Source organism: Hermetia illucens, chromosome 5 (assembly GCF_905115235.1).
Source record: "Hermetia illucens chromosome 5, iHerIll2.2.curated.20191125, whole genome shotgun sequence".
Classification (NCBI taxonomy): domain Eukaryota; kingdom Metazoa; phylum Arthropoda; class Insecta; order Diptera; family Stratiomyidae; genus Hermetia; species Hermetia illucens.
In genome coordinates this window covers 78,871,418-78,888,468 of record NC_051853.1, presented here as the reverse complement: position 1 = coordinate 78,888,468, position 17,051 = coordinate 78,871,418, and the positions used below count along the sequence as shown (strand labels likewise).

Sequence of the window (17,051 nt, the reverse complement as noted above, 5' to 3'; positions counted from 1 at the left end):
TTCTTCTTAGATTTTCGATTCGATATTCGATTGTCGGAGCTCGCACTTGGAGGACTTATTTCTTATGGTTTAGCGCAGTTGTGCTTGTCGTTCATACACTCCGACAGCTCGACTATTTTTGCACCAAGCTGTGTGTAGGGTAACTAACCGGATACCTTTTCTGCTTTTTCTTCAGCCTTTGTCCTGTGCACAAGCGAGGTCGGCTCGTCGTAATCGGTTCCGCTATTTGGTTTTATCGAATGCCTAATCTGGATGCAATCCCGAGGCTTAGAACTCTTGCCCAATTCTCGACAGACCGGGGCCTGTCCTGGACGCCCTGACACTTTCCGCAAGCTTATTACTCGATCCGAACATGTTGTTTCTAACAACATTAGATGCATGTTCTCGGTCGGCTTGTCGCGGGACCTGTCACAAAGAGAGATCAGGTGGAATAACTCCACTTATACTTTATTTATCTCCTTCCCTGATCTCAGCATTTTATTTTTGTTTTACTGAAGTTAGTACAAAGTACGTTGTCTTAAACCCTCCTTCTTTACCTGGGCTGATGACCAGAATGCTATGCTAGTAACATGGCGAAGTTAGTCCTAACCGGATAACTGTTTCTAAATAGTCCTTCACCTTTGGCATTCATTGACCTTCCCTCCGCTTTTTTGCCGTCCAGCGATCTACTTTCGATTTGGTTACTGGTGGTACTTCACTTGAACATCTCCTTCTCCACCTCTGGTGCTGGGGTTTCGAGCTCCTGCATATTAAATTTATTCCTTCTCACGTCTTCCATAGTGGCTTTATGTTCTGGGTATCCTTCCCATAGTCAGTCATTCACCAGAGATGAACAAACACCAGCCCATACACGGCTAGAAAAGACGACTACATGAAGACATCAATACGTATGACCCTATCGGCCATCTGGGGTCATGCCTGATGGGAGATCTGGCAGCTCCACACAGGCCGTGTATCTACCTGCCCGTCTGTCTGAGGTTTCCCTACAGTTGTAAAAAAATATAGCAATATAAACTGTTTTGCCAAATTTGGGCAAATCGTACCATCACTGACAAAGCTACAGCAGCTCAAAGTTTTCTTTTCCGTGTAAATTTACTGCAACCCAAAATACTAAATATTAATATCACTACTAGCTGTAGCTGACCAGATCTACTATGTCCTGCGGTGCCAGGCATACGGAAGTGGTGGAAATATGTGTGAGAGGAAATCTATTTCCACCACTTCGGTATACCTTTTCCGCTGGAACAGTAGGTTACACTATCTCTTCAGAAGAAACGAGGACAGATCACTGCTGTCGCTAAATGCATCTTACAAACAAGTCGGTAAAAAAAATGATCACTTTCAATCCCTCCTACCCCTCACGTTTTCAACAAATGTCAAAACCAAGACCGAAAAGAACTAACCGAGACCTTTCATTTGATACCCCACATGACTACATTTGATGAAAAAGAAATGTACACCCCCCTTTTGCATGTATGGGGGTCCCCATACATGCAATTTTTCTACCAAATTTGGTGCCAATCGCTACAACCGCCTCCGAGAAAAATGCGTGTGACTGACAGACAGACAGTAAACCGATTATGTTTACACAAAACCTTAAAAAGGTTATGGAAGAATTCCACATTTTACTGAGCGCGGGCTGTTGTCGTGAGCATTATTTTAAGGGTCCTAGATGGAACCCTCCAAGCTTCTATGTCGTGATTATCTATCTAGAGATTGACGAGAATCTTATAGAATCGCTTATAGACATACAATATTTCCAAAACAAAAAAAAACCAATTCTACATCTAAAACATAATCTAAACTGGGAAGTTTCATTTAAGGATTATTGTACGCAACAAGAATACATTCTGGCGAAGAAACTCAAGTTGTGTGTGATGCTCTTGTTAATGCAAATCATTTCCGCCGTCCATTGTTGACTTTCAACTTTCTTTGTTCTTATGAAAGCTCTTTGTGTTAATAAAATAAACAGAGTAATTATTCAATATTCCCATCTCTAATAGTCCCAACAAACATATCAACCAGAATGTACTGTGCATTTTCAAAATAATTCTCCTTTGAAGTTTCCACACCAGTACCCCCTCCCCGTATACCTATTTATTGCTGTTCTTGTCAATGTACTTTTCAAATTATACCATTTCCTCTGATTTTTGACTTCAGCAAGAGTCGAGCATGAGGTCAAACCGAGAACTTCCAAATAACATCGTCGGTGAATAAGCTTTGAATTCAGATAAAACAGGAAATGTTTACATTCCGCTGCGAGATCCATGTGCTCGTAAACATTTCAGTGTCAATAATTTCAATATGGGAAAATTGACTGCAGGTACGCTTCGATGGAAGAATCAATAAACGGTCACAGTTCATTAAATTATAAATTTATGGCGTTGAAAATGTGGAATTTTACAAAGTTGTTGTTGGTTGTTTTTGTAGGAAACACCCGCAATGAAAACATGGATTTAAATCACACTTTTTACCTCAAATTTGATCAATATTCTGTGCCTTTCGAACAAAAAAATATAAATATGTTATCGAGATGGTGGGCATAGTACGGCTGAAGACAGCCATCAAATTCGTAAACTATATACCATATCATTGGTCTCCGAACAAAACTCCGCCATGCTATTAACATAGTATGCTGGTCCCAAGCCCAGATAAAGAAGGAGGGTTTAAGACAACGTACTTTGTACTAACTTCAGTAAAACAAAAATAAAATGCTGAGATCAGGGAAAGAGATAAATAGAGTATAGTTGGAGTTATTCTACTATGCTAAATCCTACCTGATCTCTCTTGGTGACAGGCCCCGCGACAGGTCGACCAAGAAAATGCATAGAATGTCGTTACAAACATGATGATCGGATTAAGTCACAGGCCTCGGATAAATGCTAGGGCGTCCACCTCAGTCGACGCGGCAGGACGGGCCCCGGTCCTGTCGAGAAATGGGCAAGGGTTCTTGACGCATGGACGGCGTCAGGACGTAAGCAAGTTAGTCCGCACACAACGAACAAAACAAATACGTGTCTGGACGCTAAATGTTGGTACCCTAACTGGAAAGACCGAGGAACTCGCAAGAGCCCTTCGGAAAAGGTGCATTGACATCTGCGCTCTGCAAGAAACCCGATGGTCTGGTTCCAAAAGCTGCGACATTGAACGCGAACGCGGTAAAAATGACTACAAACTTTTCTATTTTGGTAACCCACACACTCAATATGGTGTTGGCATTGCCATCTCAGAGGGTTTCCGTGATGTCATTAAAGAAGTCGAACGATTTAATGATCGGCTGATGAAGCTCACCATTATATCAGCTGATCGCACTATTCACTTCTTCACCGCGTATGCGCCACAGACAGGCCGACCTGATGCCGAGAAAGATGCCTTCTGGCAACTTCTCGATGAAAAGACTTGTCACGTGCCTGCTGACGATTACATAATCATTGCCGGCGACCTTAATGGTCATGTGGGTGAAAAGGCAGACGGTAACAGGTGCCATGGGGGAAGGGGGTTCGGAGCGCGCAACGAAGGTGGCGAGCGTATAATCGATTTTGCGGACACCCATGACCTTGTACTTATGAATACATGGTTCATCAAACGATTGTCTTATCTTCCCACATTTTATAGTGGGAACAATAAAACGCAAATCGACTATATTCTCATAAGACGCCAACATTTTACCACTGTCACTGATTGCAAAGTCGTTCCCTATGAGACCATCGCACCTCAACATCGGCCGTTGATTGCTGTCCTGCGAATTAAGCCACCGATAAAATGGCGTGAGGAACGCACTGGCCCGCCGCGCATTAAATGGTGGCGATTTGGTGAGAAGAACGAAGAAACGGCCTCACTCATACGATTGCCAACCATTACGAATGTGGAAGAATCATGGAACCAAATGAAAGACACGATCCACAAAGCGGCCTCTGCAACCCTCGGGGTCACCAAGCCGGGTAAGCGGTACATCAACCGAGATACTTGGCTTTGGAATGATGATGTTGAAATGAAGGTCCGTGAGAAGAAACGTCTCTACCACAAATTTCTCGACGATAAAACGCCTGCTAATTGGCAAATTTATAAGAATGCCAACCGGGAAGCAAAGAAAACGGTCGCTGTCACCCGAGCGAATCATTTCAAAAATCTTTACGATAAACTGGACACTCGGGATGGCGAGAGAGATCTGTACCGACTTGCTAAAAGCCGTGATGAACGCACACAGGATATCGAACACTTCTGTTGTGTTAATGACAAGAACGGTACTTTGCTTACTGATCGTCGAGCCGCGACGGATAGATGGCGAGAATACTTCGAGCAGATTTCAACTGAAGAATTTGCTCATCCTCCACTTCCACAATCATTGCCGACATTTGGAGCAGTTCCACCAGTCAGCGCAACTGAAGTCGAGGAGGCAATAAAACAAATAAAATCGGGGAAAGCACCAGGACCTGACGACATCGCATCTGAGCTCTGGAAAGCAAAGAGCTGGGACCCAACACCGTGGCTGAGTGAATTCTTTAACCGGGTTATTCAGGAAGGAAGAACACCATCTGACTGGCAAGAAAGTACCACTGTTCCAATATGGAAAAAGAAAGGTAGTCCAGCAGAATGTTCAAATTACCGTCCGATCCGGTTACTTTCCCATACCATGAAGATTTTTGAACGCATTCTTGACAACCGTATTCGCGAAATCGTTGAAATAACCGTGAATCAAGCCGGATTTGTCAAGAACTGCGGAACTACTGACGCAATACACGCTGCGCGGTTACTCATGGAGAAACACCGTGAGAAGCATCGCCCTCTTTACATTGCCTTTCTGGATCTAGAGAAAGCGTTTGACCGTGTACCACACGAACTCATCTGGTATGCTTTACGACAACACTTCGTGCCAGAAGAACTCGTGCGCTGGGTTCAATTGCTCTACCACGATCCGAAAAGTAAAGTTCGAAGTATGGCGGGTGTATCAAAACCGCTTCGTGTTTCTGTTGGAGTTCATCAAGGAAGTGCCCTCTCACCACTCCTCTTTGTCCTTGTTATGGACACCGTCACACGGGATATCCAACGTCCAGCGCCCTACACACTGCTGTATGCAGATGATGTTTTCCTAGCATCTGATAGCAAAAATGATCTCGAGCAACTTGTTCAAAAATGGAATGATCGCCTCATGCAACACGGTCTCAGATTGAATTTAAACAAAACTGAATTTTTGACGACCGATCCCCATGAAACAGGCACAATCACTGTCAGCGGCAGTGATCTGCCCAGATCTGAGCGATTTAAATACCTCGGGTCAACGCTATCAGCCAATGGAGAGCTGCGTTATGAAATTGCTTCACGCATTAACGCAACCTGGATGAAGTGGCGTTCCACAACTGGTGTCCTTTGTGATCGACGTATCAACGAACGTCTCAAATCTAAAATTTACCGCAATGTTGTCCGTCCAGTCGCTCTCTATGGTTCTGAGTGTTGGCCGACCATAAAAGACAATGAACGGCGTCTCGCGGTAATGGAGACGAAGATGCTACGTTGGACTAGTGGCGTCACACGTTTAGATCACATCCGAAATGAGGATATCCGCGATCGTTTGGGGTTGCACCGATTGTGGAAAAGTTGCGAGAGAGGCGTCTTCGATGGTATGGTCACGCAATTCGTGCAAACGAGAATTCACTTGCAAAGATTGGTCTGAACATCGAACTCGATGGTAAACGACCAAAAGGCAGACCTAAGCAACGGTGGCTTGATACGCTGGATGGGGATTTGAAAGCCTCGAGATTGGACCCAGATCAGGCATTCGATAGAGCCAAATGGCGAAGCCGATCACGACGAGCCGACCCCGCTTGTGAACGGGACAAAGGCTGAAGAAAAAAGATTGGTCTCCGAACAAACTCGCAGAAAATTAAAATTGGAATAGATAACGCGAAAGCATCCAACTAATTTTCACTGAACGTATCTAATGCATGCGACAAATTATCATCATGGACAATCGAGGCTCCCTTCAAAGACTTCGCTCTCTAGATTATCTAGGTATGGTACCAATCTCTACCAGCCCATCAACAAAATATTTTTAGTAGTTTAGTTCAGTAATGCGCGCTTCTCATTAACTACAACAGTTCGGGTATAGGTGGCCCATAACCAATTCCAGAAAGTTCGCTGAAGACAACATGTATTCTGGAGTTTTTCCTGAGTCCCGAAGTTTACTTCCTCCTATTCATTGCCAACATACTTTCGTTCATTTATTATAATAAAAACGTCACGCCAGGAACAGAAAACTTTGCGTTACGGGGATATGTTTGCAATTGTTCGGGTAAAATTTCCTCATTTACCCCCAACATGAATAGGAAGAAGTTAACTTTTTGACTAAGTCATTAGTTTCCCAATATGCTTTTGAAGAACTAATTATTCACTTCATTAGCGTGATCAAGTTGAATCTCTCCTCTTCCTTAATTTTAACATCTATATCATTCCTATCCTCCTATTCCTATCCTATTCCTATTCCATTCACATTTGTTGTTCTTTAGAAAAACCTTTTATTGGTAGACACAATTAGCTTAGTTTCTACAATATTTTTCTTAAAGCATTCCAACTGTTGAAAATCACTGCGAAGTTTGGGTAAGTTGTAATACATATTGGCGCGAATCACAACAATAACACGACCCTTCTGCTCCGTGAAACCACCATGAGGTATATCATTAGTTACTCATATATATTAGTTACTCACTCATTCCAGCTAGGTCTTCTATCCGAGGACTCTTCTGGTTTTTGCAGTTTTTCCTGAATTGCTGCCATCATAAAGTTGATTTTTAATCCTTCTGACATAACTTCTTCGGACAACACTCTCCGATGATAGCATTTCAGCTAAAGTTTCCTCTTGGTTACTCCTTTCTTTCACGAGCCTTGGGCATTGGAATAATTCGTGTGATGGGTCCTGCGAGACTTCATCGGAGTTTGGACACTCAGGTTAAGTGTCCAATTTAAACCTATAGAGGTACTGACGGGCACCTCCATAACATTTGAGAAACTGGGTGAGATTTTAATTGATCTGACCCTAATAGTAGAGATCGACATGTAAGTCCAACGACTCTTTTCTAACTGGTGCCTTCGCTATTGCCATCTACTTATGGATCTCTCCCTTGCATATATTATATATATATATATATATATATATATGTGTATATATTTTCATCATCTTGTCTGTCAAGATATCAGTCGGCATCATCGTTGCGACTTAAAATTGTGTTCTACATCTATCATCACTCCCAAGTATTTGATAGCCCGCTTGGGGAGATGATATGATTCCCAATTCTAATGCGGGCTTTATTTCCTTTATGGCGCTTGGTGGCAAAGACCGCTTAAGCCTTTTTTTCCGCAAGTGCCAGTGCTCTGTAACCAATCCTTGAAAGCACCGATTGCTTCGCGTGACTACAATTCAGCATCTTCGAGATGGTTTGCGGCCAGAACTAGTGCTATTTCTTCACCGTAACCCAGCACTAACAGGACTGAAAAGTCAAGTACATCATTGTACATGATGCTCCACATTAGTGAGCCCAGTCCGGAGCCCTGTGGGATGCCCGTTAGCACGACGTTCTTCTTGGGTCCATTATGGTTGTCATAAAAAAGCGTTTATTCTCCCAAGTAGTTATCGACAATAGCAGCGAGGCTGGTGGGAATTCTAATCGTCGCAGCAAAGTTCCAGTTGGCCGAATTGAATGCATTCCTCACGTCCAGAATGACGACCACACAATGTTTGCTAGTACTACCCTTTCCGTGAATTGCATTTTGGGCCAAGTCAACAACCAATTTACTGGCATCAGTGACTGATCTGGCTCTACGTAACCCATAATGTCAATCAGACAGACCTCCTTGACTGTTTACAATCGGGAATAATCTACTGTAAATTGCCCGTTCCAACATTTTCTCCATGGTGTCTAGAAGACATATGGGTCTATAGGAGAATGGCTCCTCTGGAGGTTTACCAGCTTCTGCCGCTTCTATCCAACCGAAAAATCTGATGGTGATGGTGCGTCTATACGAATTCTAGGCCTCGAAATACCATTCCCAGTCCGATATCTGCCCAAATAAAGTTAATAGTGGCATATTTTAAAAATTTATCCAAAAAACCATCAGTACAAGCAATAATAATAATAATCATTGGCGCGACAATCCAATTGGATCTGGGCCTTGATTTGTGTTCTATACGACAGCGGAGCACTCTAAGCGCTGAGCCATCCAAACACATAAGGAATAATATAAGATAAAATTCTGGAAAGTTTGAAGCAAATCCAACTATTATTACAAAGTAATAAAAGGTTGAAGCTTTGTATTTCGTGTGAATTTATTGCGCTTTAACACGCGTCTGACGTCATCATAATGTAAAGTTAAATTATATGAAAGGAGACGATAGAGTCGACGTTGTTTTTATTCGATATCATTTAATCGGTTTAATTTCTATCAATGTTTTGCTGCTTCATAACTAACAGATTTCAAGTCAATATTGCACATATATCATGCCCGAGGCAGGCAAATATTTAGGTTTCAGTTCAGTTTCATTTTCTGTAAAATCTTAAAACAGTGGGAACTTCTCACCTAATTTAATATGAAAGCGTTTGACTAAGTATGTACACCTATAAAGTCACGAGACATAAGAAAGTGATAAGCGATGAAATTAGCACCTATTTGCAGAGTCCATTGTCGAACTCATAGAAAAGTGTTAGCCCAGCCCCCAACCCGCCAAATATCAATATCAAAACAAAAAATCTGCATATCCAAACAAGCCAGCGGAAATGTCTGTAACCTATCTCAAGAATAATTTTCCACGACACACCGCCGTTTACAAAGAAACAAATCTCCATGTCTATCTGCACATCTAAGCTTATCAGCGCTTCTAAGCAAAGTACATAATCTTATCTGCATCTTCATCTTTCCTGTATCTGATTTGTATACTATTCTCTAAATCTTTTCATCTTTTTCTTGTGAATTTCAGTCGCGGCGAGCATCGGTAAGTTTCACGGCAATGCCACCCGGCGTTCTAGTGAACGAAAGTCGCAACAATTCCACGGATGATATACAGATTGCACTCGCGCCTCACATCCAACTGTACCTGAGTCAAACAGGACGACGCCATTCGTGCTGTAGCGTCATGTTGCCGGTGGCGTTTGAACGGGCCGCGGCCAAATCCTGGCTGGATCCACGTTTCGATTCCGTCGTCCTGGAGGAGCAATATCAGCAGAGCATCTTTGCACAAATCCGCATGAGATTCAGGTGAGTTGTTTGGCATTCCCGCGAACTCCAATCAGGCGCTTTATGGAACTCAAAAAAGATGTGAATTTAAGTTGATCGTCAAATGCAAATTGAACCATGTAATCTAGTTTAAAGTGGATTAGATTGACGTGTTCCCTCTCTGTGATGTATCGCACTTAAATCTCGTTTGATATTCGGTTTATCTGAAAGGCTATTACTCGATGCAATAAAGCACGGACTAACTCAGCATCCACAAAGTCACCACGTAATCAAAGCTGTTTGTACTCTATTCGCTCGCAAACAATCTCATTTCCACTAACTCAATTTGCACTCAATTATTTTCGAACTTGGCTGGAATTTATCACCTACAACATTTATGTGGAATTCGGGAATCCTGGCTTTTCCTCTATTTAGCAGCTCCATCCGAATGGTATTGGAAGTGGTTAAAAGCATCGGCGAATCGTATAATCACAAATCCAATTTGGAGAAACCTTCAAATGGGAAAATTTCCACGACAGTATCGTGTCGGTGTTAAGTCATCAATAACAGTAAAAACTTATATCAATTCGCGACCATTAATTGAGATTTCTGAGTTTCAACTACAGGACCAGACGATTGTTGTAAAAGTGCCCATGTTGGGGTGTTACGTACTAAGTGCCTATCAAGTCTCTAGAATAAATGACTGAATAGACCGTTGTGTATAGCTTAGTATCTGACCGGCTCCTATTTGTATCAATACCAAACCCGATCTCCAGCTCCACCTGGTCATCGCCAGGAGCGTTTTCTTAAAGAAAAGCTGCAGACGGACAAGGATCATGCGAGTCTCCCTAACCTCAAAACGGGACAAATAGTGCCAATTGGTTCTCCAAGTTGGGAGTTTGGTAGGTCTAATAACGCTACATGGAAAATCGAAGTTATGAAGCGACAAAAGGAGCCTCGGACTGGTTACATTTTACAATGACAAACCCGGGAACGAAAAAGGGGTAACGATTTGCGTATTTTCTCGTGGAACGTGCACTCTCTGTACAGACTGAATGTTGCTCAGCAGTTGGCCGATACCATCCAATATAAGGCTTATATAACTGCGTTACAAGGAGACTGGGACGAGCTTCATGGAGAAGAGCTAATCGACCATATATTATAGTGCCCATCCAGTAAACTTCTTCTTTTTGTTCAGCCTTTGTCCCGTTCACAAGCGGGGTCGGCTCATCGTGATCGACTTCGTCATTTGGCTCTATCGAATGCCTGATCTGGGTGCAATCTCGAGGCTTTCAAATCCTCATCTAGCGTATCAAGCCACCGTTGTTTAGGTCAGCCTTTTTGTCGTTTACCATCGACTTCGATGTTCAGACCAATCTTGACAAGTGAATTCTCTGAATTGCGTGACCATACCATCGAAGACGCCTCTCTCGCAACTTTTCCACGATCGGTGCAACCTCATAACGATCGCGGATATCCTCATTTCGGATGTGATCTAAACGTTTGACGCCACTAGTCCAACGTAGCATCTTCGTCTCGATTACCGCAAGACGACGTTCATTGTCTTTTATAGTCGGCCAATACTCAGAACCATAGAGAGCGACTGGGCGGACGACATTGCGGTAAATTTTAGATTTGAGACGTTCGTTGATACGTCAATCACAAAGAACACTAGTTGTGGAACGCCACCTCATCCAGGTTGCGTTAATGCGTGAAGCAATTTCATAACGCAGTTCTCCATTGGCCGATGGCGTTGACCCGAGGTATTTAAATCGCTCAGTTATTGGCAGGTCACTGTCTTTGGCAGCGGTAGTGCCTGTTTCATGGGGATCGGTCGTCAAAAATTCAGTTTTGTTTAAATTCAATCTCAGACCGCGTTGCATGAGGCGATCATTCCATTTTTGAACAAGTTGTTCGTGATCATTTTTGCTATCAGATGCTAGGAAAACATCATCTGCATAAAGGAGTGCGTAGGGCGCTGGACGTTGGATATCCCGTGTGACGGTGTCCATAACAAGAACAAAGAGGACTGGTGAGAGAGCGCTTCCGTGATGAACAACAACAGAGACACCAAGCGGGTTTGATACACCCGCCATACTTCGAACTTTACTTTTCGGATCGTGGTAGAGCAATTGAACCCAGCGCACGAGTTCTTCTGGCACGAAGTGTTGTCGTAAAGCATACCAGATGATGAGTTCGTTTGGAATAGGTTTCCTAGTAACCCAAAAAATGAAAACTGCTATTATTAACTTTGAAAACTCTGCGTTTGCGAGGCAAATTTAGGAATCTAAACTTCGTTAACTTACACGTCCAGTTCACAGCGTTGGAGAAGAATGTCTGCCCCCCCTGGTAAGAAAATCATGCTTGAAGATTTTAACGAAGCCCGTGTTCAGGCAATATGTTGGCTCTCATAACTTACATAAAACTACCTATGTTAACGGAATACAGATTATTCAGTTGGTTGTTGGAAGTACCTGGTTCGCGCGGAAAGCAGTCCACAAACGAAAGTGTGCCTCTTCAAACGGGCCCACTTTTAATCAAATTAATCATACTGATTGAACGCCGCCACCTTTCAGCCCTGATGAATGGCAGAACATATAGCAGGGCCAATATAGACTTGGATCACTATCTCGTTGGCATGGTGCTCCGAACTCAAATAACAACACCGCCCAGAACCCCCTCTGACAATTAGTTGAGAGTTAACACTGAAACCATCCTCCGTAACAAACACCTAAGTACAGGGGGAAATGGACGCCGTAACAACCGCAGTCAACAAAGGTCCTGGAGATGAATCATCGACGAATAATCTTCACAATAGTCTGAAAAACGTTATCATTAATATCGCCGCAAACATACATGGCCCATGTCGTAAAACAAAGTCGGAATGGCTGGTTCGACGATGAATGTAAGCTAGCAATGGAACGGAAGAATGCCGCGAGTGGAAACCAGTTCATCAACCGATGGTCAACGTGCGGGACAGCGAATCAATGCTTGATGGCTGGCAAAGAGGCATTATCTGCCCCATACATAAAAAGGGAGTGCAGTGCAGCAATTATAGGGGTGTCACGTTGCTGAGTACCTTTTATAAGTCTCCGCTATCTTGCTAGGTCGCATAGTCCCATCCACCGAGAAAATCATTGGCCCATACCAAAGAGGCTTCACTCCAGGCAAATCAGCAATAGATCAGATTTTCTCTGTACACCAAGCGATGGAAAAACTGTCGGAGTATGGCCATCAGTTGCACCATCATTTCAACGACTTTAAGGCCGCCTATTATTAGCATAGTCAGTATAAAACTGTGCAGTGTTGCGGGAGAATTTAGTATCTCGATGAAATTGATAACACTGATTCGGCTGACCTTGACCAAAGTACCAGATCAGATAAAAACAGCAGAATCACTCACGAGACCATTCAACATCAACAACGGTCTAAGAGAAGGAAATACCCTATTGCCCACTCCTTTTAATCTGGCCCTGGAAAAAGTGATCCGTGATGCTGATGTAAATGCGAGAGGTACCATCCTCTTTAAGTTCGCCCAACTACTGACCTTTGTTGACGATATTGACATTATGGGAAGAACAACCCGAGATGTACAAACTGCCTTCATCCGGATTGAGCAGGCGACGCGAGATCTTGTGCTGCACATCAATGAAAGCAAGACGAAATATATGATGACACTGTCAACAATAAAGATAGGAGACTACAACTCTGGGACCGTTGATTGTGTCTCCTATCTCGGGTTGAAAATCAGAACCGATAAGAGCTTCGACGATGAAATCCACATACGGTTGCTCGCTGCCAACAGAGCCTATTCCACCTTACGAAAACGGTTCCGGTCGACGCCACTCGCAAAGCTCCCCGCCTCGGCACTTGAGCAAGGCCTATACGATGCACCTCCTTGTCAAGGGCATCGGCCCATACCTCCGCACCATCGAGCAGAACCGGCTCCGTTGCTCCCATAAGGAGACGTCTTCTAGTTGATGTAGGGCCGACATTCGCGATTAGCCAACTCAAGGCCGCGACTCCAGCTGCCGCCCTGTCTGCGTCTGATTTAATTTGCTCGAAGAAGCTCATCTTCGAGTCGAGCATTAAACCAAGGTATTCAACTGCTGGTTTTGACACTATAGTCAACTCGCCGATCGATATGGGACGCAGGGTCAAGATTCTCCTTCTGGTCAAGATCACTATTTCGGATTTTTTCCGCTTACCCGTCGCATCAATATGCCAAGTCTGCTTTGCGCCTGTTCAGCAGTGCGTCCGGCAACAAGGGCCATAATGTCATCTGCATAACCGACCAGGCGCGACTCTTCGGGCATATCGAGTCTCAGCAGACTATCATAAGAAGCGTTCTAGAGGTGCGGCCCTAGGACGGATCCCTCCGCTACTCCCGACGTGATTTCCATCCTCCTTTGGCCCTCTAGCGGCTCATAGAACAGGGAGCGGTCTTTCAGATAATCCCTCAATATCCGTAAGAAATGGCTTGGCACGTGAAATGAGGTTTCTAGTGTGCCTTGCATATCTGCCCATCTTACGGAATTGAAGGCATTTCTGACATCAAGCGTTATGAGGAGCACTATCCGTCGAGACTGGCGGCTGTGTGCCTCGACTTTATGAACCGCATCTACGACCTCCATAATAGCATCCATTATAAATCTCCCTGTTCTGAACCCGAACTGCCTTGCGGATAAGTCCCCGGCAGCGCGGATCACTTCAGCGAGTCTATTCCTGATGAGCTTCTCGAGCACTTTTCAGGTCGTGTCGAGCACAGCGGTCGGTATGCAGACGGGAGTTCCGGTTCTCCTTTAGCCTTACTGATCAACGCGAGTCTGGCCACTTTCCAGCGACACGAAAGTCCTGGGGGTTTAACGTGAGTACCTGTCGTGAAGGCTTGATCCCACGGTCCTCTTCGGACACGGATTGATTTTGGGACTACAATCAGAGCCCCCCCCCCCATGCAAGCACAGCGGTCCTGGTTTATACTGAGTTCAGGCTCAGCATTCAGACCAGTGGATGCGAGGCCTATCTAACACCTCTGCCGCAACTAAGGAGTACGGCACCCGAGTTGCACAACGCAACTCCACGCTTAAACTCCGAGGAGCTCTGCCCGCGATGTAGGCATAGCCACAACCACCATGAAACTCCCACTAGGGGGCCAACCGCAAATAACCGGGCCGAGAGCACATCCTCCAGGATTTCTCCTGGAGCATATGCTCTCAGAGGGCCATCCCGGTTCCCATGGTACCAGATAACCTCCGGTGAGGCTTCGTGGCAGAGCCACTTCAGATGAGTTCCTTGCAGACTCGGGTCTGATCGCCCTCCTCGAGTACGTGGGGACGGAACTCCCCAACGGGACTTTCCAGCGACAAGGAAAAATACGCTCCTTCAAGCGGGAGTTGAACATTTCAGGTTGCATTTCTGGCTGTTGGCGGAACACCAGCTTGTAAACTTCCGCCGGGATGCCATCAGGGCCTGGCGCCTTCTTGTTTTTCATAGTGAGAACTGCTTCTTCGAGCTCTCTCATTGTGAAAAGGGGGCAATCCTCGACGCTTTCGGCACTATTTACGTCAACCCGCGCAGGGTGTCTGAAGAACAATGCCCGCACACTTCGGTCAATCTGGTCGATACTGCAGGGCCTCCGCAGAGCCCCGATTTTCCGGATGACAAGCTTATAGCCAAGTCTCCATGGGTCCTTATTCAGATAAGGTTCTGCCAGCCGCGAGCTTTGCTTTTCTTTATAGCGCTGCGGAGTCTCCTTTTTGCTAATCTATACTCTGCCTTTATGACACGTGCCCCCTCTTTGGCGTGGACACGTTGTGCCAAACGGCGGAGCTTATGACACTCCCTCCGTATATCGTCGATTTCTGCCGTCCACCAGTATATAGAAGGCTTGTCGCGCCTGGGGCCCCTCCGCGGCATAGAAGCGTCACATACCGTCGTTATCAGGCTCATCACTGAATTTAAGACAGTGTCAGCTGCGATACTACGACCCCACGGAGCGCCTTCCAGCGCGGCCCTGCCTGTTCCAAGAGCTTCGATAAACTTCCCGATGTTCACCCTCGCAACATTCCACAGGTAGGGGGAGCGTCGCGTTCGTGCTCGCCGGCAAGTAACGTCAACCACTTCGAACGCAATGTACTGGTGATCACTTGCCGAGAAGTCTTCTAGGACTCGCCACCGATGATGCCAGAAATCCCAACGCAAAAGTGATGTCTGGAATGCTTCCTTCACAGTCTGGGCGCCGAAACTTTGGCTTGGATCCGGTGTTTAAAACCACGAGCCCGGTTCTCGCTGCCATTTCCAGAACCTGTTTCCCTTTGCAGTTTGACTGAGGCATGATCGATTCAAGAACCCTGGCATTAAAATCACCGCCTACCAGGATTCGTCCCTCCGTGCTCGAAACGGCGTCCTCCAGGGCGTCAAATCGCATCAAACCCGGGCATTGGTTACCTCTGGACATTCACGCTTCATCGCCTCGTCTACTTCGACCTTTTCTGTAAGGCAGTCAAGAGACTGGATTTCTAGAGAGCACATGAGCTCCAGGCTGGAAACAAGAGCCTTCTCCCCCAATAACATCTTGGCCGCTTCGCAGAACGTACTCTTGTTAGTTGTCTTTGCGCCCAGTTCGACGAGAGCTCTACCACTCTTCGTTTTCCGTATGGAAGGCACCTTTGCTCCGTTGTCTTCGGCTTTCATCCTGTAGCGAATTTCACTAAAGACTTCCGCAAATGTTTCGCCTCCCGTCAGCTATATGAACAGAGCCGACTGTCTAGTCCTTCTCCGTTTCCTCGTCTTCTCTACTTCTGGCTTTTGGTTGGCAGCCAAGCGGAGTCAGTTGTTTCTTTTTTTCCTTCTTCGCCTTCTTTTTTTAGACCCTGGAAACTACTTCGATGAAATCTCATTCGGGCACGTCGTCCTCTTTCTCCTTTTCCCCCAGTTCGCTTTGCAGTAGGCTATCTGCAGTCCGTTTGACGCAAGCAGCATTCTCAGCGGGGAGTGCGGCTGTTTCTGCTCTCCACGTTCACCTATAGAAGGAGATGCGGTCCAATAGTTCCTCCAGTTCCCTCAGCCCGTTTTTGACGCCTTTGCTGACGTTCCTCTGGAGGAGCGTTGCCGACCGCATCCACTTCACCACTACTACGCATTTCCTGATGAGCCTTTCTTCTTCGCCTCTAGCTAGGACGGTCGACTGTACTTGCATTCGGTTTGTGTCCGAATCCATCTGCTCAGGACTAGCGATTCTGATTGAGCTTTCTTCCGGAACAGGGGCACTACAAGGTATTGAAGTTGCCATATCCGCACGGTCAGTCGCGCCACTTGATGAGGCTTCCACCTTATTTGGACGCCCCGATGTCACAACGCACGCTGATCGCTGCGGTGAACGACACATTTTTGTCCTGCGCCGAAACGCACTGAACTCTTCGTCCTTCCCTGTTGTTTCGTCGATTTGTTTTTATCAATGTATGTTTATTCTCCATGAAAAACTAGTTTAGTTTTTCAAATTTCGAAGAGCAGCGGCATATCTAAACCGCTACATGTCTTTGTCGGTGCTCATCAAGATAGCACCCTCTCGCAACTCCTCACACGGGACATCTAACGTCCAGCACCCTATACACTGCTTTATAGAGATCATGTTTTCATAGCGTCTCATTGGAAAGATAATCTGCAACAACCTGTACAAAATGAAATGATCGCCGCTAATCCAACGCGGTCTTAGATTGAAGATTCCAATGAAACAAACACTAACTCAGTGGCAGAACTGAGCGTATCAACGGTATCAACCAATGGTGAACTGCGTTATGAAGTTACTTCACGCATTAGCGCAACTTGGATGAAAGGGCGATCCATAACTG

General features: G+C 45.2%; 1 protein-coding gene across 2 annotated transcripts in view; it reads left to right on the top strand.

The window, feature by feature from the left end:
• LOC119656638 (adenylate cyclase type 9) overlaps positions 1-17,051 on the top strand; it is a 313,256-nt gene that overhangs the window by 246,422 nt on the left and 49,783 nt on the right. For both annotated transcript variants that reach the window (XM_038063082.1, XM_038063081.1), the window contains exon 3: positions 8,966-9,243. In XM_038063082.1, coding sequence (XP_037919010.1) covers positions 8,996-9,243 — 248 coding nt within the window. In that variant the 5' untranslated portion in view covers positions 8,966-8,995. The remainder of the gene's footprint in view (positions 1-8,965; positions 9,244-17,051) is intronic.